The sequence below is a fragment of the Anguilla anguilla genome, chromosome 4 (assembly GCF_013347855.1).
Source record: "Anguilla anguilla isolate fAngAng1 chromosome 4, fAngAng1.pri, whole genome shotgun sequence".
In the NCBI taxonomy this organism is placed as follows: Eukaryota; Metazoa; Chordata; class Actinopteri; order Anguilliformes; family Anguillidae; genus Anguilla; species Anguilla anguilla.
This window is the reverse complement of record NC_049204.1, coordinates 21,809,489-21,833,718: the sequence shown is the minus strand read 5'-3', so window position 1 is coordinate 21,833,718 and position 24,230 is coordinate 21,809,489. Positions and strand designations below refer to the sequence as shown.

The 24,230-nt window shown below is 40.4% G+C and overlaps 1 protein-coding gene across 1 annotated transcript; it reads left to right on the top strand.

Moving 5' to 3' along the window:
• The first annotated feature begins 3,551 nt into the window (after positions 1-3,551).
• LOC118224607 (GTP-binding protein Di-Ras1) lies at positions 3,552-21,736 on the top strand. The gene is made up of 2 exons (XM_035412156.1): positions 3,552-3,930; positions 16,458-21,736. Exon 2 carries the CDS (start codon positions 16,508-16,510, stop codon positions 17,102-17,104), a length of 597 nt encoding a protein of 198 aa, XP_035268047.1. The 5' UTR covers positions 3,552-3,930; positions 16,458-16,507; the 3' UTR covers positions 17,105-21,736.
• Positions 21,737-24,230: the final 2,494 nt, after the last annotated feature.

The following is a 24,230-nucleotide window of genomic DNA, read 5'->3' as shown; positions in this document are numbered from 1 at the left end:
ATATATTATTAATAAGTATATTATATTAATAATATATATATATATATATATATATATATATATATATATATATATATATATATATATACCCGTGCATATATATATATATATATATATATATATATATATATATATGCACGGGTCCGCAGTTCTGGCGTCATGCGTAAATCGCGACGCCTCAGCTGCAGTACCGGGCGCTGCTATCGACACAGTTAGCTACCCACTTGTTATGGATGCATGCTGCTGTACTGACATCCGTACATAACAGGTAACAATACTGTGAATGTCCTACTGTGTACGCTTTTGCACTGTCATGAAACAAAATCACATTACGCTTACAGTGCTCAAAATAGAATAAACTGGTTTATATCGGATTTGCCAACTTTAGACTAGGTTATGTTATCCTATAGGTTACTAGACAAGCAAGCTAGTCTAACTAATTATGGTTAACGATAATTAATGACAATAGCCGCTTTGTCAAGCAAGACAACTTACAAATAGGTAATGTTTGAAGCATGTCGCTAAGATTAGTGATGTTGTAAGTGTCCCCTTTTCTTTAGTAATTCCACGGACAGTAGTCCATTTGTTTCAAATGGGTGGTAGTGGCACACTGTTAATTTTAAAAATGCCAAAAAAAAAAAAAAAAATGCAGTAGCTTGCTTTTGCCTGTTATTGATTACTCAGAACGTGAAATGGGGTCTGGCGTCACCGGTATTATGGGCAAATACACCTAAATGAAAGGCAAAATACACTGGGAAATTGGAGATTTATCTGCCATATGCGAAGCATAGACTTAACACATGTAACAAATTAGTCTGTTCAGTGTGTGTGTGTGTGTGTGTGAGTGAATGCGTGCCGTGCGAGCATGTTTGTGGTCATGCTGTGTGGCCCAGAGGAAAAATCTTTTGCTCAGGATAGTCTTTTCTTTAACTCTTAAGAAAGTAGTAAGATCTCAATTGTACATCTTTTTGAGATCACTTCAATCTGAATTGTTGCTCCTAAAACCCCCTTAGGAGAAAAGATGAGATAATGAGAGGATGAATTTGAGACTTCAGTAAGAGGAATGGATATTGAATTGAGATGCGGTTGTTTCTCATGAGGTCACTATGAGAAAACTGAGACATATTTGAGAAGAATCATGAGATCCTAGGTCCATGAGTTTTCTTTGAGCTCTTTCTCTGATCTCATGGTCCCATGTTCAGGAGACTTAAATTAGACTTATTTAAGATAATTTAGAGATCTCTTGTTTTGATCAGAGTAAGTGTGGCACAGCTTATCTAATCTAAAAATTGAAAGTTACACTTGTAGTTTTTTGCCTTAAAATATTATAAAATTAATTTTGACTGCACAAAGTGAATGATATTGAATCACGTTCGCATAATGTCTGTAGGTGGCTTGCAATGCAATGTCTCAGTCACCATTCAATTTTAGCCTAATCTTTTTGTGCTCCGGGTCAGAACAGTGCAGTTTCATGAACTTGCTTTCATTTTGAAAAACCAGAAGTTTATAAAATCTAAACAAAGACAAAAAACAACACTGGTCTACTTTTTAATATAAGTTGTATTCTTACTGAGCCAAACAGGTTTGCTTCCAGGTTACTATGCAAGTCAGTAAAGTGTTTTGTGTTTAGTTATTCCTGTTCCTGGAATAAAGGTTAAAAAAATTGAAGACTAAACTGTATGTGATGTCTGTGTGAAATGCTGTTGTAATGCTGTGGGGGATACTATCTGTAGAGCATGAACATGTCTGGATAAGTTTATTGGGTCCAAAAATGAATGATGTATTACTTTAAGGAATTATGTTTCAGAAGACCCAAAACAGGGCCCATGTTATGAACATAGTGTGTGATTATGAACGTGGTGTCGTGTGGCAATATCAGGATGAAAATAGTGGGGATGGTGCATGGGGGGTGGAGAGTGCCCTTTTTTTCAATTGAGCCCCAGCCCCCCAAAATGTCTGTGCACGACCCTGTATGAAGATATACAGTGCAGTGAAAAAGTATTTGCCCCTTCCTGGTTTCCTCAGTATTTGGTGGAGTAATTCCAAACAAATGGGGCGGTTTCAATTTTTTCCAGAGTTGTATTTAGTTTAAGACTCCATTCATTATTGTTTTAAAACATGTCAAATTTTACGTCCATCGAGATGCCTACGTTTTAAGGACGTAAGAATCCGTTTAAAAAATTATATTTAAACGTTCATGAGTAATTCTATATATTCTGATTTTTATACAGACTATGGTTCTGACACACCGACTTGCTCATAGATATTAAAACACTCCTTTGGCAAGACAGATTGATGCTCCATAAACGTTGAGGATCATACCAAGCGCGCAGAAAGCAGGATGGTTTCAATAAAAATATGTTACTCATTTTAATATAGATGCTGTATACAGACAGTCTAAATAAATGTGCGCAGCCAGGGATAAAATCCCTTTAGACATTAATCGAAAGCGATAATAAACAGCACACATAATGTAATCCTGTTTTCCTTATTTTTATGTCTACCTAGGCTGCGCTCAACCCATCGATAGTTTCCCAACACTCGCCCATGTTTTGGGAACCAATACGCGCGTCCACGCCTGTGCGTTCGGGGTGTAGTCTTTCTTATTTATTGCGAGATTTCGTCGCTAGGTGGAGACAAAATCACGCAAAATGTATCAGTTGAGCGCATTTAGTAGGCCTACTCTTTTTGTGGTCCGGTCTGAAATATCTAAAGTAAATACACTGCAGCATCACCGTTAATCTTGACCTTTAATCTTGTGTAATCTATCACCTTCAGTAACTGGCGTTAACTCAACAGCACAAGCTATGCAGCACTTGTCTGTTTTGTTTTGTTTTTTTCCCGAATAACTATTTTTAACGCATCGTCCTCAGTCCCTGTACCAAGCAGCCATTTTAAGATTCCAAAACACCTACAGTAGCAGTATGCTCTAAACGGTTCGAATTCCTAGTAAAGAGACAAAAGTCATTTTTGAAGGAAGAAGAGACTCTACAGTAATAAGCCTTTAGGTAATGGGAACGGGGAATTCTGAAACATTAATCATTTTGTCAACATAGCTGTCAGATGCGGTAACCACTATGGAATCCTATTCTATCTAATGCAGACAAATCGACAGTAAACTCAATGTAGGTTTAAATTAGAACTTCTTTGTATTTTACTGCATGTTATAAATTCATTTCCCGTCGATAGGCTATCTCAAAAAAGGAAATCATGCAAATGTCATTAAGTCTAAATTTAAGGCTAGCCACAGCACACAAGAAGAGTTAACCCCCACCAACGTTTTATCATAAAAAATCTAAAACGGCAGAATTTTATAACAGATGGTTATGACATCGATGCGTCTGAATAATCTTGTTCACATAATGTGTCTAAATACATGCATCAAGACACCATGGGATGTGAATAGGTTTTTAAAATAGGTTATGACAGCGATGCCAAGTGCGAGTTCATCCTAGTGAGATATGGGCAAAGGCGATTCAGTTTACGTTTGATGACATATGCTGAGAAAGACACGCAGAAACAAAGAAGGGGTGGGGAACGGAGGCGGATCATAAAGGCTTAGTTACAGTGGCTACATGGTGGGAATCTGTATGAATATTTTTAGTTTCAAAAAGGAGGGGTGATCAACGTTTGGTTGCTGGAAGTGCCCGGTTGCTTGCGTCAGTACTCGATGTGGGGGAAGCTAGTTGAGAGACGGAAAAAAATAAAAAGGAAAGCACCTCCTATCTCTGGTATCAAGGGGTTTAAATCAGAAAAAAGAGTGAGAGAGAGGGGAGAGAGAAAGAAAGAGAAACTGCAGTGAAGAGAGGACTACATCAACACAACACCAATACTGTACAATGCTTTAGGTGGATTCCTGCTCTTTAAATTGATCTTTTTGCCTATATAAATCCTAAATACAAGACAAGGAAAAGTATTGTTAAAGCTCAGGTAGGCAAGAAACATTTCGACTTAAATTGAATAATCCATTAGCTCATTCATTCACGTACATAGCGGTATTTTATTCTATTATGTTTGAGCATGCTGGAATTGCTATGTACTCATCGTACAGTTTAAGAGGTAAAGCGAAGCTTTATTTTGTGTGACAGTGTTGGAGGGATAACGGCATGCATGAAAGAACATCGTAACAAGACAGGTGAGGGTAGCATTCCCTCGCCCGCTCTTTATGAATGAAATTTAGCGAAATGCCTCTGAGAAAGAAGATAGATGGACAACCAAGAGTGACGACATTGTATTAAAGTGTGATTCGTGTTGTAGCCTTTAATTCAATAAGTGATCTTAGAAGTTCATTTCACACTGAGCAACTTCGGTCACTGCTTGCATTATTGCATTCATACTAACCACCACCGTCTTCAATGGGCTTCATAACCTCTTGTTTGTGTCATTCTGTGGGGTGGTATTATGATCGTGACAAGATACCATGAAGTTGCAAATGATGGTCTGGACCATCACTGTTTAGGTCAACAATAAACCTGACCACAGCAATACACAGATCCCAACGCAAAGGATGTGCGGGTAGCTATGAATTAGGTCGTTCTTTGTAATGCGGGTGCAATGCTCAGCATAATTTTGCCGGGAATGAACGAGCACAGGCTTGATTTAGTATATTGGGGCCGTGGAGGCAATGACGAACTGCGTTAATTCCGGTGATTAACCAGGATATGTTGCAGAGAGCGAGTCAGTAAATTGTGATTATAGTAGAGGGTGGTCTTTGCTTTGTTTATGTGGGTGTAAAAGTCGAAGTCACGATCCATGCGACTTTGACGTCCTCTGATGCCCACGTTTTGGTTGTATAATGTTTTCATTATTGCCCAGCAGATAACCTACATGAACACGTAGGCTACATGCACATTAATATAGACTTGCAAATATACTTAATTTATGCAGTACTTACTATTAGAGGGTAATAATTGAGATTCTTAATTTGTATGGTGCAAAAACATGAATTGAGTCTTTAATTGTAATTGTAAATGTAATTTAGGTCCCAAGTGCCATACAGTGCTCCAACATGCCAAAGAGCACGTGCTGATTATTACCCATCCCACTGTACTTCAGTCTCTTCGTTGTTTCCCTAAGTGGTCCCTTTACAGCCAGATAGCCTAAATAACAGAAATGTGTTTTTACATATAATACACACACTGAATGCAGTTTTTTTTAAAATAGAAGATTATTCTTACCAGTAAAATCCTACAAATGTATTTTAAAATTTGTTTTACGACAGCATACTGTATTTTAATTGACTACAATGCATTTCTAAATAGACATTGAGTATTTCCTTAGAAAAAATATTGTTTGTTATAGTTTATCATGCCCTAGATTACTTTTTACCCTACATGTGCAAGGACAGTGTGTTACAACAGCACTCAATTCACATGGTTGCCACAGCTGTTATTCAACTGTAGCGGCAGCAAATATTAACAAGCACATTCAGGCAATCTGACATATATGATACAACTGCATCCAGTTCTGGAAAGTGGCATTTAAGTCCAGCCCATAGATTGTGTTTGAAGTACGTAATAAGGAGTGGGAGGAAGAGATGAAGAGGAAGAGCTGGAGACCAAAGAGCTGCATCCAGTCTGCGTTAAACATCTGTGCTAGAGAAGACTGGGCTAAAACAGAATCAACTCAGTGGAAAATATCATTGCAACTGGAAAGCTTAATCTCATTAATTTCCCATAAGATTTTTGTATTTTATCAGGAAAATTAAAACATCATCCACATAATGTCAGTGGCCTGAATTATGTGTAAGAAAAGAAAAATGTATGCGTTTATCACAGTGAACACCCAGACACATGATATACCCAGTTATGGTAATAAACACTATATGACCAACCATATCTGGACACCCCTTGGTCTGGGGCTGTATTTCAGGGTTTGGGCAAGGGCCCTTTGTTCCAGTGAAGGCAAATCTTAATGCTACAGCATACAACCACATTCTAGACAATACTGTGCTTCCCCAACAGATTGGGGAAGGCCCTTTCCTGTTTCAGCATGACAGTGCACACAGGGAGGTTTATATAGAAATGGTTGTGTTGAAAATGGTGTGAAAGAACTTGACTGGCCTGCACAGAGCCCTGACTTCAACCCCATCCAACACCTTTGGGATCAGTTGGAAAGCAAACAGCAAGCCAGGCCTGATCGCCCAATCAGTGGTTGACCTCAATAATGCTTTTTTGGCTGAATGGAAGTAAATCCCTGCAGCAATGCTCCAACATCTAGTATAAAGTCTTCCCAGAAGAGTGGAGGTTGTTATAGTAGCAAAGGGTGGACCAAATCCATATTAATGCCCATAATTTTGGATGAGATGTTGAATGTCAGATGTCCACATACTTTTGACCATGTAGTATATTTGCAGATGAAGAATTTATGAATTTTAATTCTATACACTCATACAATGCAATATCAATAGATCTATTCTGCACACACATATGCACATACACATTAGTCATATACATACTGTCATCGATCCATGCATATTTTGTGTAGAGTATGCTTTTGAAACTGAAGCCTGTTTTCAGGGCAATGTTGACTCACAGTAATAACTTCTTATTGTGTTAAGTGCATTATGAAACTTATTGCCCTCGAGAGGGAAAGCAGACTAACAAACCAGTGCACAGTACATGAATGTCTGCAACTAAGCTGCTATACTCATAATTCCTCCCTATCCTGTCAGGGCTCTTTGGCCTGGCATGGGGGTATTTTGGGTGCCAGGATATGGCAGGAATACAGTTGTGCTGCCAGAATGGTGCTTTTATGCTTCCCTGTCTAGAGGGAAATTGTCCAGTGTTGGATTTGTCCCAGTGTCCTTGGTGCAGCCAGAAAGTGCTGGCCAGAACTGAAGCTTCAAGCTGGAGCATAATTACACTGTAAGACAGGATCTGACTGGACATGTGAGATCTGGGGAACCCTACTGATAATTAGAATTCCTGGCTCATATTCCTGGGTATATTCTACTTTTGTGAAGTAATGTATATGAACTTTGTGCTGTCTGTTATAGAATCTTCACTCTCGTTATCAGATTTTCAACAGAAAGCCAGCTTTTTTATTTTCTTGTGGGGGAAAAAAACTCAAAATAGAGGGTTTTAATATCTACTGTGGCTTGACTCCACTTACAGCAGTAGATGTAAATTTCTGCTTTTTGCGGTTTAAGAACACGATAGTTTCTTCCAAGCTCAAATTTGTGCATTGCAGTCCAGCATCTATGTCCATTAACACAAGACATATTGCCTCTTTTCAGATTGTTTTGTACTGCGGCTTATCCCAGGCAATCAGAATGCTATGTGATTGCTTGAGCACTACAGGATGAAACTGCAAAAGGCCAGTGTTAACCTTAATCCTGAAATGGACTGATCCACCACATTATCCATCTAGAATGTCTGTCACTTGCTGGGTAGCATATGCTAATTTGTAAGTTACCAAACCGATTTTTATTTATTGTATTGGGAGAAGATTTATGGGAAGGAGGCAGGATGAGCAGGTCAGGTGCACTTAAAGAGTTATTAGCAAGATTCAATAGTGGCTCCCATCAGCACTAGACAGGAAAGAGCCCAGCATATTACCAGAGCAATTATTGCTGGCTGAACACCAGTGTCTTGAGAATCATTAACAGCTTTCTGCTGTCTAATAACTGTCAATAACTCAACATTACCACACATGTCAGCTGGGCTGGTGCTGTGTGTGGGAGCCAAGTCAATGAAATCTGTTTGGTCTATGCATACCAGTTACCTCACAGGATCTCAGTGAAAATGGAGGAACTCCAACATTTTATGAATTTGTGTTCAGTCCTCGTTAGTGTCATATAGTGTAACATTTCCCTCTTTATTCAGTGGCTAAGCATAGTCACATATTTTTTTTAAAACATAGCTTTTTTTTTTTACTGGTTTTACTGGTACTATAACTGCGTCTCATTAAAACTATCTGCATTTTATTTTACCTTTTAACTGCATATGTTCCATTGTAGGAGTTTTTAAAGTCAAAATTTTATTGGTGCTGGGTATGCAGGCAGGTGGGAGTTCATGATTCACAGTTGCATCACAGTCACTAATTTCAGACTGAATCTCTAAATAAAGGACCTTCGGTGAATGAATATGGTGCAGTACTTGAGAGTTGATGACGTCTATGTGAATTAACCAGTACGCAAGAAAGGAGATAAGTCAGATACATGATAAAATGAAGATGAAGAAATGAGATGCATGTAGGAAGAAAGACTAAATCAATATGCAGATGCTCCATACATCTCTCCATACTAGAGAGCAGCTCACTGTAATTCCATCATTAAAAAAAAAGAATCAATGATCAATCGGAAAGCGGTGGGCAGGAACCAATAAACAGCTGTCTCTCTAGCACAGTAGGAGATTGTTCTGTCTTCTAAAGATCCAGCAGGGGATGATCATATTGAGGGAGTTGTGCTATTTACATTTTTGGAGAGCTTAACTAGAGCAAAGCACAAGCTATCAAAATGTGTCTTGCTGCTTTTAATTGGGAGTCAGTCAGTCTAGTGAGTTCACACACAGGGGTGTTTGTGTCGCTTCTTAGTTACCTGCTGGGAGTATTTAGTATCAGATGGTGTGGGCGCTGGGGGGGTATAGTGCAGAAGAGGCTGCATATGATGATGAGAGACACATAACCCTGCCCCTAGTGGAGCATTCTGGGAGAATGGTCAACAAGGGAGAGGTAGATGTTCCTGGCTAGAAGACAAACATTAAGAGCCTGTTCAGAAGACAATGGTACCTTCTGTAGGAATTAAACAGAGTAGCTTATATACTGTATAGCTCTGGAAAAAATAATTGGTTGCAGTTAATTATATGCTAATATTTATAATTGCAAAGTAAGAATCTTAACCAACTGAAATCAGCATAAGACACTGGAAAAAAAAGAGACCACGTCAAATTTTCAGTTTCACATGTGTCTGTGTAAAATCTGTTTTTATGTTCTTTCATGAACTATTGGCCAAAATATTGTCATTTAGAACATTTATTTGCAGGAAATGGGAACTGGTGAAAATACTGAAAATGAACACTGTACAATAAGCAAGTTTATATGCATAAATAAATAGTAAAAATAACAATGTCTTCACTTAGGAAGGGCTGACCAAACAGTAATTGGTGAATTACCCCAAAAATCTTCTTCAGAAAATATGGGTTTGGTCGATTATATTTTTCCAGAGCTGTATTTGCATTGCATCGGAGCTCTTTGCCTTTTTTTCTGGCCGGCAACCTTATTAGATTTTGCACAGCAAGAATCCACAGTAATCAGCAGACCCGCACTGATTGTCTTTTTATAGCAAAAAGCTTCTTTGTCAGTTTGTTTTATATTCCACATGGGGATATTGTTTCTTTGTGAAGTTACAGATTTCATTCTGATGAGTTTTGCATGCATATTCTCTCCCACAAATCTATGTCTCTCAGCAAAAAAAGGAATGGTAGTGTTTGTTGATGATGATGCAATGTTCTTGGTCTTTTGACAATAGCACAGTTCAAACAGAAACATTTTTCTCATCTGCAACGTAATGTATCATGTAAACCGAGCAGAGCAGAGTACCATTAGCCAGTGGTACCACAGAAGTAAATATGTATCTGATTGTATTTTTTGTGCACATTAGTTGCTAAAGAAATGTTTGCCATAGGTTCACATTCACAATTAGTTTTTTTCTTTTGGATCTCCTTATCTAGTAATTTTGTTATTGCATGGATTCCCCCAAGTGAGTACAGTACAGTACAACTTGTGGCCTTGGCTGCCCGGTGTGATCACTGGTTTTCATTTGTAATTTAAATGCGTCAGTACTTCAGAAAATAACTACTTGAGATTTTATGGTGGTACAGTATCGTATATTATTTAAATGCACTGCATTCTCTTTGGTAGAATTTCAGGAATGGATTTCTGAGTCAAGAGTGACAGAAAGTCTCGACTCCTATGTCTACCAACAGAGAAAACTAATGATTATCCATGTAGCTACAAACAATTCTACAGAGCACCCTGGATAGGAATCAAAATACAATCACCATTGGTCAGTTTTTCTTGGGATTTTTAACTGTTTTGTTTATATCAGTGTTGGATGTGAACTGTCAACTTGAGTTGCTGGGATCACTGAGGTGTGGTGCTTCCCTGTATGTACATGTATGTATGTTTCTATTCTTGGGAAATAGATCATCAGAAACATTTTGGTACATTTTACCCCAATGTAGATGCAGGCCATGGAAGATTATCACTCTTGTTACTATTTTTTTTGGCTGCACAGTCAGACATAATTAAAAAGAGCTTGTACATTTGTGGAGGACACACTTGGCATGCTGTGTACAGTATCCCATGGAATAAATACGACCTCCCTGTGGCTATGTAGAAGTAAAAATCCATCAGACATCAAACCTCTTGGATTTCATAGCATCATTTCTGTTCTGTAAGCTATTTGTCAAGTTGAAGTGGTGGTTACAGTGTCAACTGACTCGTTTCAAATCTGAGTTGTAGCTACTTTTTGAGTGCCATGACAAAAATCACAAGCTGAAATATTGTCTATGGTTTAATTTCCTGCTATTTAGCTTAGTCTCACATGTCTAGACATTCTAAATGTCCCATAAACCATACTCTCAAACAAACACACATACATTCACCATCAAAAGACAGACAAATATTGCCAAGCTGATAGTAACTGTGATATGATGAGAACAAATATGCCTTTGGATTTGGACCACACAAAGAAAAGAGAGTCAGCGGATTTTCTGTACGTGCATATGTACTGTATGCACACGCATGTGTGTGTGTGCGCATGTGTGCATGTGTGCTCATAGAAGTGCGTTTGTGTGTTGAAGGAGGTTCGTTTTATTAGGCTGGAAGCTAATTAGGCCATAATAATTGTCCACGCTGTTTGTTTTAAGCATCATGTTGCCTGCTCTCACCTATAATGTGGGCTGAAGGAAAACTCAGAGGCCTCAACTGTGCAATAGCAGATAATAGGGTGGGAGTTATTCATCAGTCTGGCCTTCGGAATTGGTCAGGAGCAAGGCTGCACGTACTACAGTATCCGTCTAGATCTGATAGCACTCGACAACCACTGATCAGCTTAGGGATTGTGGACGGGGGGAAAAGACTAAACCTGAATTCCTTTCCTCTGTTACACTTTCTTGTAGTTATAGAAAGTGGGTAAACAAACTGAGAGATTTTGTTCTGTATGAGTAATGTGATGATGTTACCTTTCAGTAACCTGACATTTTGCATTGTGCAATGCCCTTACATGGTAGACAGAGTAAAATAATATTGTTGATAATAGGCAGATACCATGTAAGCAGATACGACGCATACACACATGTTAGCATAATCAAGCACGATCATGTATTAATAGAATTGGTCTGCTTGGTTCTTGCTAGGCTCACTAAAATATTGTCATCTACAGTGTATGTATCTTATAGCCACTGGATTGCCAGATATAGTACTTCTCATTGAGGTTGTTGTCCTCTTGTTACCACACCTTTGAAAGCATAAGATATTCAGTACCACGCTCAGCTTCTGAATAGTGGCATCAGCATGTTCCTGATTTCATTTCACAGCACAGACGGCACCGGTTGCAACTGCAGCAGCCTGATGTTTCTGACTACGAAGCACAATCCTGCTGCCCATGAATTAAAGCGATGGGAACAGGTTCTCTGTCCCAGGGCGTGTCCAGGGCACGTCCAGTTAACAGTGTGGGGCAAGGGAACAAACGCAGAATGCTGTGGCCATCTCAGGAAAAGTGCCTTTGTCTTGTTTTTTGTTTTCTCACCAGTATGATGTAAAAAGAATTGCAGGCGCGTTGTCACAGTAACTGAAAGGTGACAGTCTCTGGTTGCCTCATTCCCTCTCTCCCTACCTTGCTCTCTCTTTCTTTCGCTCTCTCTTACCCTCCCCTCATGAAAATAGACCTGCCTTCAAGGTCTGTTTCCACAGTAACCAGAGAACTCCCAGAGTTTAAAAAAAAAAAAAAAACCTCTTAGCAGAGAAATCCCAGCAATGCACGCCAAGGCAGCAAAGCAAAGGACACTCCCACATGTATGCAGTTATTCAACAAAACACACAGACCCGGACACCCACTCATATGCAGAGACACATCGCTATCTCCCACACGCTCAGTAACATTCAGCCATACAGAAATACACTCACACTCACAGAGCCAGGGGGTTAGATCCACCGTGATGTACTGTATGCCCACGCATGCAGTCACACTGATACATGCACCCATAAGCTTGCAATCAGTGCTGGATGCAGTGATTTACACTTACGTACATGCAGTCACATAATCACACACGTAAAAATATATACCCACGCACGCATAGTCACAGAATCGAGCGGAAATATAGAGCCACCCACACATACACACATACGCACAGCGATACAGCGATATACTGTACACACACACAGTCAGAGCTTCACACAGATGTACACCCACACACGTACAGACAGAGAACCATATTTGGTAAAAGGCATACCTACATTCAGAAACGTCCAGCGGCTGGGATCTGTGTTTGGTACCAGCTGTTCACCCAGCATATGTATGGAGCATTTTCACATTTTTAAATAAAGATGTATTGCTTGTGCAACCTGCTGTATGATATGTCCGTCCCAGTTGCCATACAACGCTCTGAATAATTTAGAGTGTACATTCAGCGAGTATGAAAAAGGAAAAGAAAATTCCTTCATAGCTGGTTTTCCTGCTATTCAAGGTATATTTTTTTATTAACTCTGGAGCTAACAATTAACTGGCCTCCCAACCCAACAACTTCTACCTGCCCATCAAGCTCCCAGTGAAAATGGCCCCGGATGGGCACCTGTGGGGAATAAGCAGCATTTCAGCTCATCATGATCTATATATGATAATATAATAATTTTGCACTCCCATACAGTTTTGTCTTTTGCTTATTTTGTTTAAATATTGATGCATAGCAGCAAGGCTTGTTCCCATTTATATTGTAGTATCAGCAACTCTCTACGGATGCTGCAGCTTATATAAGTGGGGAGAATGCAGAAGCCATTGAACCAGGTCCTATCTCTAATTCACCCGTTGGCTAAAACCACTAAGCTGAAGTGGCTCAGCTGTCTTCTCTTGAGTAAAAGCGTCGCACTGTGAAGGCCCAGGTGTTGCTCAGAGTTCTACTGCAGCTGTGAGACCTTCACAGTGTATAGTGCCATATATCATGTTGATATGCTAGCCAGTAATGTAACCAATAGCTAGTTTACATGTAAAGCACATGCTTTTGTGGTATTAATTAGCAAATCCAGAAATTATTTTACCAAAAAACACTGTACAACTTGTGTAGTGAGGATGGATGCAATTTATGTCTTTATTTGACATACATTAATTTCAGTTAGTAGAGCCTGAATCTGCTGGTTTCATGGTGGTTTCATCCTCAGGCCGTATGAAATAGTGCTGACTGTGAAATATTACTTCTTCTGGTAACAGGAAACACTTACCAATAAAATTGAGTGTTTTAATCAGTAGTGTCCACTTGTTTAGCTAAACTAAACGACAATGCAATTTGTAATTTGCCACAGGCAAAAGCAGAGGTATTTTTAGAAAAAAATAAGAAGTTATTCTCAAACACTATTATTACCTTTGTGCTCTCAAACCTTTTTAGATATGACATTCATGTATCTGGTAACATTCTGTAGAAAATTAAGGTCTTTTGGATTGACAATTGAAGTCTGAGGTGATGTTCTTTGTCCTGTGTGAAACAACTAGCTCTATGGCTGAGAAGTGTCTGGTGGTCCTTCTTTTTGCACAAGGCCTGCTGGATTTTATTTACCACTTAAACCAAAGCCTTAACATTGGGCCTACCCAGAATTTTCTGTCAGTAATGCATTAAAGACAGGACTGCCTTTTAGCAAAGTCTCTTATGATGCACAGCCCCTTACAATGGCAATGTCTGAGCAACAGTCATAGGTCTAGTGTGTTCTTGTCAGCAACAAGATGTAGAGTGGCAGAGGTCATAGCTAACTCACACAAAGCTCCATAAAAAACAGAGGTTTCTGTGGTGAGCCAGCTGAAGGTATTAATGTTTTATGGCAGAAAAAATTGAACCAAGGCCATTAATACAGTGCGTCCCTGTTGCTGATCTATTTTGAGTGACAAGGATAACTGGCAGACTACATTATGCAAGTTCACATAAAGGTGGTCAGCCCCTTCTGCATAGTGGGAACAACCATTTATGATTTTTTTAAAAGAATGAACAAACCATTTCCCCTCATGGTAATGTTTTTAATGTGTTTATGTCTATTAAAACCGGGTTCAATAAGAACACATGTAGCTGGAGCAGCATCCCATATTGCAGTCCTCTAGATATCCTACGACCCATTGGCATCCAGGCAAACAGTATTAAATGGGTTAAGGTGCAGGTGTGAGTTTGTCCTTCTCACCTTGTTCTTGGCACGCAGCGGTGTGATTCATCTGCCTGCTTCAGCTTGTGTCCCCACCCCCCACACCCCCCACCCCCACCATTGTGTAAGAGGCTGATGGCTGCAGCTTGGATCTCAGAAAGATGAATGAGTCACTAATGGAGTGTGATGTTGGAGTCTGATGCTGATGGCAGCAGTGAATGCACACGCATACGCACACACACACACACATGTATGCACGCGTGCACACGCACGCACAAACACACACACACACGTGCGCATGCATGCATGTGTAACTGAGTTAGAAATGTAATTCATTATTTCATAAATGTGATTGTGAATTTCGCCATAATTAAGCAAACCCAGCAAACACTGACCATCGTTACACATGCTCGCATGCAAACATGCACACAAATAATCATACTATCACGCACACAAAGACATGTGTGTCTTTTTTCTCCTCAGACACACACATAAACAAACAGTAAATGATTAAAAAAAATCTTCACAAGATAAAATGCACAAAAGAAAAACATCAGAATTAATTCTGTACAAATTTCAGTCTTCTGAGCAGCTGCCTCATTTTACATTGGTTCAGATCGATGGCTTTTGTGAGCTACTGACCCATTGCATTTTAAACAGTATAACTAATCACATATACTGCAAATAGCTCACATACTAGCAGTTATTTTGGTCATTATTGAATGTATTTCTTGTGTTTATAGATCCATGTTTTGTCCTCTGGCATGCTATTTCTTCGGGGAATTATTTTCTTCTTTCCAAACACACCTTGGGCACAAACTATTCTGATATGACTGCACTGGGTGTAGTACATGCTCCGAACGTCTATCGATCCATAGACTCTCCTGTGCCTTGTACTGATTAAAGGGAATCTGTCATGACAAGCTCTGTTTAAAGGGGCCAGCCAGGAAGAATGCTTATCCTTGTGTGTTTATTTAAGTGTGTTTATTTATGGGCCAGTGAATACTCAGGCAGTACAGTATCTCCAGTATTAAATCAACTCTGACAAAGCATGTGTGATCATTTAAATTGTGTTGAGTTACCATTTTACTGAAATACTAATAATCATCACCTTAATAATAATGTCTACAAGATACAGGCATTGATAAAAATATTGAAACCAATATAAAATCACTCAAAAGCGATGGTCAAAACAGCCTGAAACTGGCAGCACTCAGAACCTTCCAGAATCTGGAATTCAGCAGGAGCAATATGACACCACGCAAGAAAGTCAATCAACCCGTGCTCAGCAGATGGAAGTGGTAAAAGCTCTCTCAGATATCATTCCGGGATTACCCATCAATGCTTGATTGGGTGACTGAGAGGACAGATTGGGTTATGAAAGATGAGCGCGTTGTTCTTCATTTATTTATTTGGCAGATTCAGAGAGACTTACATTACAAGGCCATTGTGGCCAAACCCATTAAGTACATGTTAGGAGAGCAGCAAAAGCAAAAACGTAATAGCAAGTAACTGAATACCAAGTAGCACACCAATGATTAAGCATGAGCTGATCGGTGCATGAGACGTATGGCACAAACCATATTAAGTATGTACATATTGCCTAACAATAAACAATAATCATAAAATCAACATTCCTGTATATCATACAGCATACACAAGGTGCCTAAAAAGATCTATTAGAGACAAAGTGTCTTATTTCATGCTTATGCATAATAATGATGACATATAACAGCTCATCACGCTTTGCTCTGTGGTTGTTGATCAGTTACCAGTTTGAATCCTGGTGCTGTTTTCCCATGGCGATATCCCTTTATCAGATGTCACTCTTGGCCTCGAGAAAAGGCCATAGCTTGAAACCTTGTTCATTTTGACCTGATAAAATTACATACTGTGGCATATGATATGCACAGAAATACATACAGTCAGTAGAATCTTTTTCGGTCCAATATGTTCCATAGACATTAAGGCTGCCATCACTGAAAAACATTACAGCAGTCCCTTGAAGAAATTAAAGAAGTGGCATGGAATAAAAGAAGTGGCATGTCTGTGCATATCTGATGCACAAACTCCTCATTGAAATCCCTCACTAATGACAGTTATTTTTTCTCTCCCAGGTCTTAATAAACGGAAGAAGGGAGAGAGCTGTAAACCCCCAGAATCCGCAATGCCAGAGCAGAGCAATGACTACCGTGTGGTGGTGTTTGGGGCGGGTGGGGTAGGCAAGAGCTCGCTGGTCCTACGCTTTGTGAAGGGCACGTTCCGGGACACCTACATCCCCACGGTGGAGGACACGTACCGGCAGGTGATCAGCTGTGACAAGAGCGTCTGCACACTCCAGATCACCGACACCACCGGCAGCCACCAGTTCCCAGCCATGCAGCGCCTGTCCATCTCCAAAGGCCACGCCTTCATCCTGGTCTACTCCATCACCAGCCGCCAGTCCCTGGAGGAGCTCAAGCCCATCTACCAGCAGGTGCTGGCCATAAAGGGCACCGTGGAGAACATCCCCGTCATGCTGGTGGGCAACAAGAGTGACGAGTCTCAGCGGGAGGTGGAAACCAAGGAGGGGGAAGCCCAGGCGGCGGCCTGGAAGTGCGCCTTCATGGAGACCTCCGCCAAGATGAACTACAACGTCAAGGAGCTCTTCCAGGAGCTGCTCAACCTGGAGAAGAAGAGGAACATGAGCCTGAACATCGACGGCAAGCGCTCCAGCAAGCAGAAACGCGCCGACAAGCTCAAGGGCAAGTGTAGCATCATGTAGGCCGGCCGCCAGGGGGACAGCGGGGGAGAGTGGAGGGGGCTGGGTTAGCGCTGGAGAGGCTAACCGGGAGCTGGGGGAAGAGGGGTAAAAAGGGGTGGGGGGAAGGGGGGGACCATCTGGGAAGATTTTCCACATCCCGGCAGCAGCCGTCCTCCACCCTCCGTGCCCCCAGCACACCCACGCCCTCCTACACTGCTCCGACCCCAAATCGGGAATCGCCTAAGGCACGTTCAACACATAGTTCATAATCATGCATTTCTGCATTCATAAGGAAGAGCTGACACAATGAGCACGACTGAAGCAGCGATGGGGAAATAGCGTAGAGTGAAGGAGCTGTGTCGATACAGTATAAATCAGACCACGCTGTCATGGGAACACAGGGTGGAGAAGGACTGCTCCACATCACGGTGTAATTCTAAAACAGTTAAACATTGCCTACACCAGCTCCCGCAACACTCCACATACAGTATATTTGCCTTTTTCCTCACACTGTCTCGGTTTCATTTAAATTGTGCTTCTTGGCTCCCAGAAGGCTGTGGTCATAGCTTAGCGACGACAGGAGATGATGAATTGCTGGTGAATAAAGCAAGGCTAAGGGAAATTCCCATTACCGATGGGACCCTGCTTTGCACACTGCCACAGTCTGAGTACATTTCCTCTGCTCAGTTCTTTGAGAGGCTGAATTGACTGAACAGCCAGCAAATGCAGCATGATCCAATTGCATAAAAACTGTCCCTGGAAGATGTAAAGCAATACGATTGAACAGCACACATCCGGGCAGTACATCTGTCAAATGTTTGTGAGGGAAGTACCTATCATTAGTTTGATTGACGAGTTTTATGACAGAACAGGACAATCAGAGGTCAGGCAGCATTTGTGAGGAGAACCAGAGGAAAAGTCACCTGCTTTATATTTTTTTCATAATTTTAAAAAACAGTTGATTTCTCAGCCAATGTGCAGCACAGAGGAAAAGCAGAAAGGCAAGTCTGAAACAGGAGCACATTTACTTCTTTCGAATCTCTAGAACTCCAAACGTGTTTTGTTGAGAAACTGCTTTTTTCAGTGTGGTTGCTCCTTCCAGGATAATTTCTCGCTTGTGTTTATCAGTGATGATCAAAGCATGTGTTTTCTAAAAGAACCCCTGCCTACTGTAATTTGTCATTTGTAACTGCTATCTGCAATTACTACAAATGTAAAGCCAATAGGAATATTTAATTAAATGAATAATTAATTAAATAATAATAAGTAATAATATTATGCTGTCACCACAAGCAAGTACAGGATCAACCTGCTTGGATTCATAGTGTATGTACTAACCCCAACACACACACACACACACACACACACACTCACGCACACACACAGGAGAAATGTTCAGATGGTCAAATTTTGAGATGATCAGAAAGTGAATCAAAGACAATGGGTACAATCCTGCAGAAGGTGGTTCATGGTTCATATATATATAATTCAAGGATAGCAGGCACCAAGGACACACAAAACCTACTGACAAAAGGCATGAGGGAATGTGACTAAAAAGGAATTAAGGATTGCAGTATAATTGTTTCAATGTGTCATTCTGTTCACAATAAGAGGCACAGAGCGTTTGGTATTAACAGAATTTTGTCATTAATGTATATTAAAAGACAGAGGAAGCAAAGAAAAAAGAACATGCTGGATAAGACCATGGTGCAGAGTTTTTAAATGCTGTACTCCAGTTTACTCCTGCATGGTTCTGTTGTACTGCACATAATGCAAGCACAGGGAACAGAGGACATTGTGTTGGTTGGTTAGTTGGATGCAGAAGCACAAGTGTGAATTTTGCAGACTAAACTGGCAGCAGATTAGGACTTTAGCTAAGTGAAATGAAAGGGACAGGGAGAGCAGCGGCTTTGCCCCCATCTCAGAGGCACAAACTGATGTACGAAAAGCCTGACTGCGTGGCAGAAATGTAGTGCACTGCAACATCCAGAAGCGGGCAGTGGGCGGGGCCCATGGCTGATGCACTGGCGCCTGCTGATGGCACCGTCGGGCGCAAAGAAATGGCGTAGTTAGTTCTTATCATCTTGCCTCTACATTCAGGTGTTCCAGCTAAGGCTCACAGACAGGAAACAAAATCAACCCTGGTATAATCACGGGTGAAGAGAGGAAGTATACAGGAAAAGACTTTGATGAGATTAAATAATACATTTAATCTAACGCAGCCAAAGAAATGCTGTTTTTTAAAAGCACAAATTTGATTAGTAATGTTTCCTAGAGTCTCCATAAATAGGATCATTACAAAAGTGGACACTTCACCGCCTTTGACTAGGATTAAGTCCATAATGGTTTTAGGCTATAATAGCTATTCATCTGAGAATGCACAAAGGAAAGGCCAGGGTTGGTGTAGATAAATTCATAGGGACAAAATTTCATTAGAGGGCTATTTTTTAAACTCTTAAAAACTGTCAGGACTAAAAAGTCAAAAAAAAAAAAAGCATGAGTTACGGTGATACAACAATTTACCCTAGTAAAAATCTCAAAATGAACTGTTTTAACATTTTTTTGTAAATAATTCCGGTCTACCATTCAAGGGATATTTCAGATAGACGGGATGGAAAGTAAGAAGGCTTACAGTCATGCAAATATCCCTGGAGTGCAATGCTCAAGGTTTGTAGTCTAGATTGTGGAAGTCTTGATTTGGTTTGCTTTTCGATTCACTTCTTTGCCCGGAATGGGAAACAGCAGTCCTATTGCTTGAGCTGTTTCCCTCATTTTCTCTATAAATATCAATTGCCAGCCGACGAAGAATGAAGAATAGCAGTGGTGTGACCTCAGCAATGGACAGAGCAGGGAAATCTGAAAACTCGGCAGGCCCAGAGGGTGCAAGGTGCAATCACCTGACCTATTATTGCCATGCGATAAATATAATGGGGAGCAGCTGCAACAGTACCATTTCTAGAGCGTACAAAATTGCTACTGTATCAAAAAATGTCCAGCTAGAACTTCATTGGTTTAGTCTTCAACTGTACCATTTTCATTCAAAGAGGGTAGTGTGTGAGTGTAGTATGCATTTAAATAAATACTTCCCCCATGGTGACTGGGTCATGCTTGAAACCATTTAGAGACGTTCTCCAGCGTGAACCTTAATACGCAGTTTTTGAAAAAACAAACTGTGAAATTGGCATGATCCAAGCACTGAATCACCCTCCACTTGTGTATGAGTCATGTCATACTTCCCACTGAAAAGAGGCACGCTGTGCCTCTGACAAAGACAGATTGAAACAGCAGGTCTCGCTAAATATGAAGCATAACGTTGAACTGACGTCATATGGGCCATGTTTGCCTTCGCGCTTGTATGCTAATCCCATTCATTCTGCTACGCACTTTCAAAAGGAAGCAAACAAGCTCTTAATTTTCAAGCTGTCTTTACTCCAGTTTTTACTGTTGATTTTTCTAACTCAGCCGAGGCAGAAACTGCAGGAGACACGTTCACACAGAACCATACGAATTGAGGGCTGAGGAAGCAATGACGTGAAATAGAATGGAGTGGTAATGGAGGGAGATCCTGAAAATGAATGAAAAGGTTAAAAGAATTCAGTCTATGTTTTTCACTCAGGTCGACAAGATTAATGAAACATGGGAAAATGAACCGTTGCTTGCCCAGATAAGATATAATATGATGCATTGCAGTGTCACAGAGACAAGGCAATGCATGTCCTTGTGGTTGTCATAGCCCTCAAACTCTTCATGCAATTTCATTTTTGTAATACTGATTTCTGTTTGATGCCTTTGATGTTCAGCTTTGCCAGACGTACAATTCCTTAATTTTCATGTATGATATCTGTTGTAAATATGGGCAACTGTACTATCCGTAGAGTACTTGTGGTGGGCAGCAGTGGCACAATGCTGGATGTTTAAGCGAATTAATGACATTTGAAAGTGTAAGTCATCCAAGAGAAAAGTGTTTGATGACGTTTTGTTCTTGCCTGAGGACTGTGAGGAGCGTGACACCATTGCCTTGATTCACAGTGGGTTTTCCTCACGTAACAGGCCGCTATGCTGAAGTAAAGGTATCATTGATTCGCTTATGGGCGGTGACTTCAAGGCTTCATGAAACAGGAGCGTTAACACAGAGGTAGAATGGACGTGCCGAGCCGTGGGTGATGTCCACGGACCTATGGGACACAGATCAGCATAGTCACTACTGGTGCCCATCACATTGCGAGCCTGCATGAAGGCAAGGACAAAAACTGTGAAGCATCTTCTCTCTTTTTTATCCCTGTAAATGTGTATGTATATGTAATGTATATTTATCTTACATTATTTTCATCAGAGGTTTTTTGTTGTTATTTGTCTTAAACCTCTCTTAAATCCCTTCGCAAATGTATATTTTTAAAATAGTATTTTTTTTAATTTGTATTATTTTCAGAGCTTTTATTTTTATTTTGTTTATTTATTCATTTTGCTTCAATTTTTTTGTTGATCAAGAGATTTAGCTTTTAGCAATAGTCTTCCTCTTAAAAATATGCTGTGCCCCTAGCATCCCATGACAAACGAAAATACATAGTAATAAATATTATAATTAAGACAAGTCTGTACAAAAATGAATGACTTTTTAATAAATAAAACCCAAAATATGGAGCAAGAAAAATATTGGTCCCTGGTCATCTTACTCTTAATACTTTGTGACAAGGTGGTGTAAGATGTCAAAGTTGTTCTGTTTTGTGACTGTTTACTTGTATGAAGTGTTGGCACCATACTCCCTAACTGTATTTTATTAATACTGTATTTACAAAAAATATTATGAATATGTTACAGTATGCAAGAAACAGAACAGCAGTTTGCATAAAAAAACATTATTCCTCATTGTAACAAAAAAAAAAATGTTTGTGCTGTATATCCTCACTGCGTTATTTTTGTCAGTTTGTCCAAATTTTTATCACCTCCACAAAGTCAAACACACAGACCCGCCCTATTTTTTGGATCACCTTTTGTCAACATAGTGATGAGCTAAAGGCAATCCATCATGCTTAGTGCCACTGCAGGCTCTGAATGACCTTCATGGAGGGAAGCCAGGAAGTAATATACCTCCAAGAGGTGACAAGACCTGAAAAAGAAAAAAACATGCTGTCCGTACATTGAACTCCTCTGCTTGCCTCAGTCTCTCTTACCCTCTCTGTTCCATTCTGTTCCAAGACCATAGCCATCTCTCTGTCTCTCTCTCTGTCTCTCTCAAACACACACACACACACAGGTCCCCCTTTGCAGCTTTGTAATGAAGTGGAAGAGTCACTGACAGCTTCTGATGGATCCTCCTCACACACAGCCCATTAGATTCAGCATGCCAGTCACTCCTCCAGTCAGCCACAGTCCCATTTCTCTAAATGACAGCACAGTCAGCTCTCTCGCCGCAAAGGAGGGTCACAGGTACAGACAGAGATCCTCCGACCAACAAAATTCCAAAATGTGCAGCAGAACTGCAGGCTTTCTATTGTAAGCACTATAGTAACAGTATAGTACCGTATACTATTACAGTACACAGGAAAATGTCCCATGTTAAATCAACTCTGATAGACTACATTTGTCCCCATGTAGGACTCATGAAAGCTTAAATTGCATTAACACTGAACAGTTTACAATGTTGAATAGCTGAGAGTAGGGACTATATATAGTAATGGACTATTTGGATGGGGAAATTACATCCTTGATGATTCAGGGCAGGCCCTTTAATTCCTCCTAAAGAATATAATTAACATCAGTAGTCAAAATGAATTGTGTATTTCCCCGGTCCTACCTACTTATTGTAGCGGTGTCACTAAAATGTGAACCTAATGCTAATGTTCTTGAGAGCTTGCTCAGGACAGTCACGCACATACTTTCATGGATTGGCAACCAGGAGTCTTGTTTCATTAGCTTGCTTCTCAGTTGATGGCTGCCTGGTGAGAATTGACCGGGGCTCAAAGCAAAGTTGCAGAGCCGAGCCAATTTTCACAGCTCTCCTCAATCTTTGTCAGTTCAGCCTTCTCTTGTCATCCTTAATTCTCAGTGGTGCTACTGCTACCAAGTAAATTCTGTTTTGGCAGCGTTTTTTTTTTTTTTTTTCTGCAATTACTGTAAAGCTTTCAAAGGGTATCCTGAAAAGCCTGGCTGTAAGAGCAGGGAGAGTTCTTGCTCTCCAGGGTAAGCACAACCTGCAAAACAATATTAGGTGACAGCCTAGTGGGTTCTGTCTGAAAAAGCTGGAGCTGAACGCCGTCCTGGTCCACAGTACCTGGTCTGTGTGCCACTGCCCACCGGCTTTGCCGAAGTCTGCGCTGCTGCCCGATAGCCTTGCTGAGATGTAGCTGTCAGCACAAGCCACTTTAAAACGAAAATGGAAATGTATTAGCATCAGCATAATTTCACGCTTCACAAGAAATTAGGGCAATGCGGCACAGGCTTCTTTTTTTTTTCCTACTATAAATAACACCCTGCAAAATGAGTCAACTGGAGACATGGTCCACTAGAGAGATGAAGTGCCACAGGGGGTTGCAGAACGTGATACTGCCCATGGAGAGACCAGTCCGGACCCCAGGGATGACCCAGGCACCTTCAGGTGAGCCAAAAAACCTTCCAGTAGTGTGTTTCCATAATGTCCCGCCTGTATTCAAAGGCAACACTGCTCTGGTGTACTGGAGAAGACAAAGATGGAGGCACACTGAGAATAGAACCAGCACACCATTCACTCACGTAGTCTGCCCAGTCATTCAACTCATTCTCATTCTCTAACCAAATAAGATTCACCTATATTTTCTTCCCAAGGGTATGATACTAACACGATCTTTGATTTTAATTAATGTGCTCTTAGAATAAATGGCATGACTAAATATAGATACATGCAAAACTGCATTTTCACGGAAATCTAATAAATTATATTATTTGTGAATCACTCTTTCCCAATAGGAAGTCTACCTTCCTGCAAAATAAGATCTAAAACACAAAAAGGTAATTTCAAGACACTTTCAGTTAAGTCTAACCTCATAAAAGACAACACTGCTGCCCCCCACCTCTAAACAGTTTCCTATGAAGATTGAAGATATTGGTTAATTAAGCATAAAAACTGGGGAAAAAATCTTGTCATCCAAAGAGATCACTGTCGTGCACGTTG

Coding starts and splice junctions, on each gene's coding strand:
- LOC118224607 (XM_035412156.1), top strand. CDS start 16,508: ATGCCAGAGCAGAGCAATGACTACCGTGTGGTGGTGTTTGGGGCGGGT.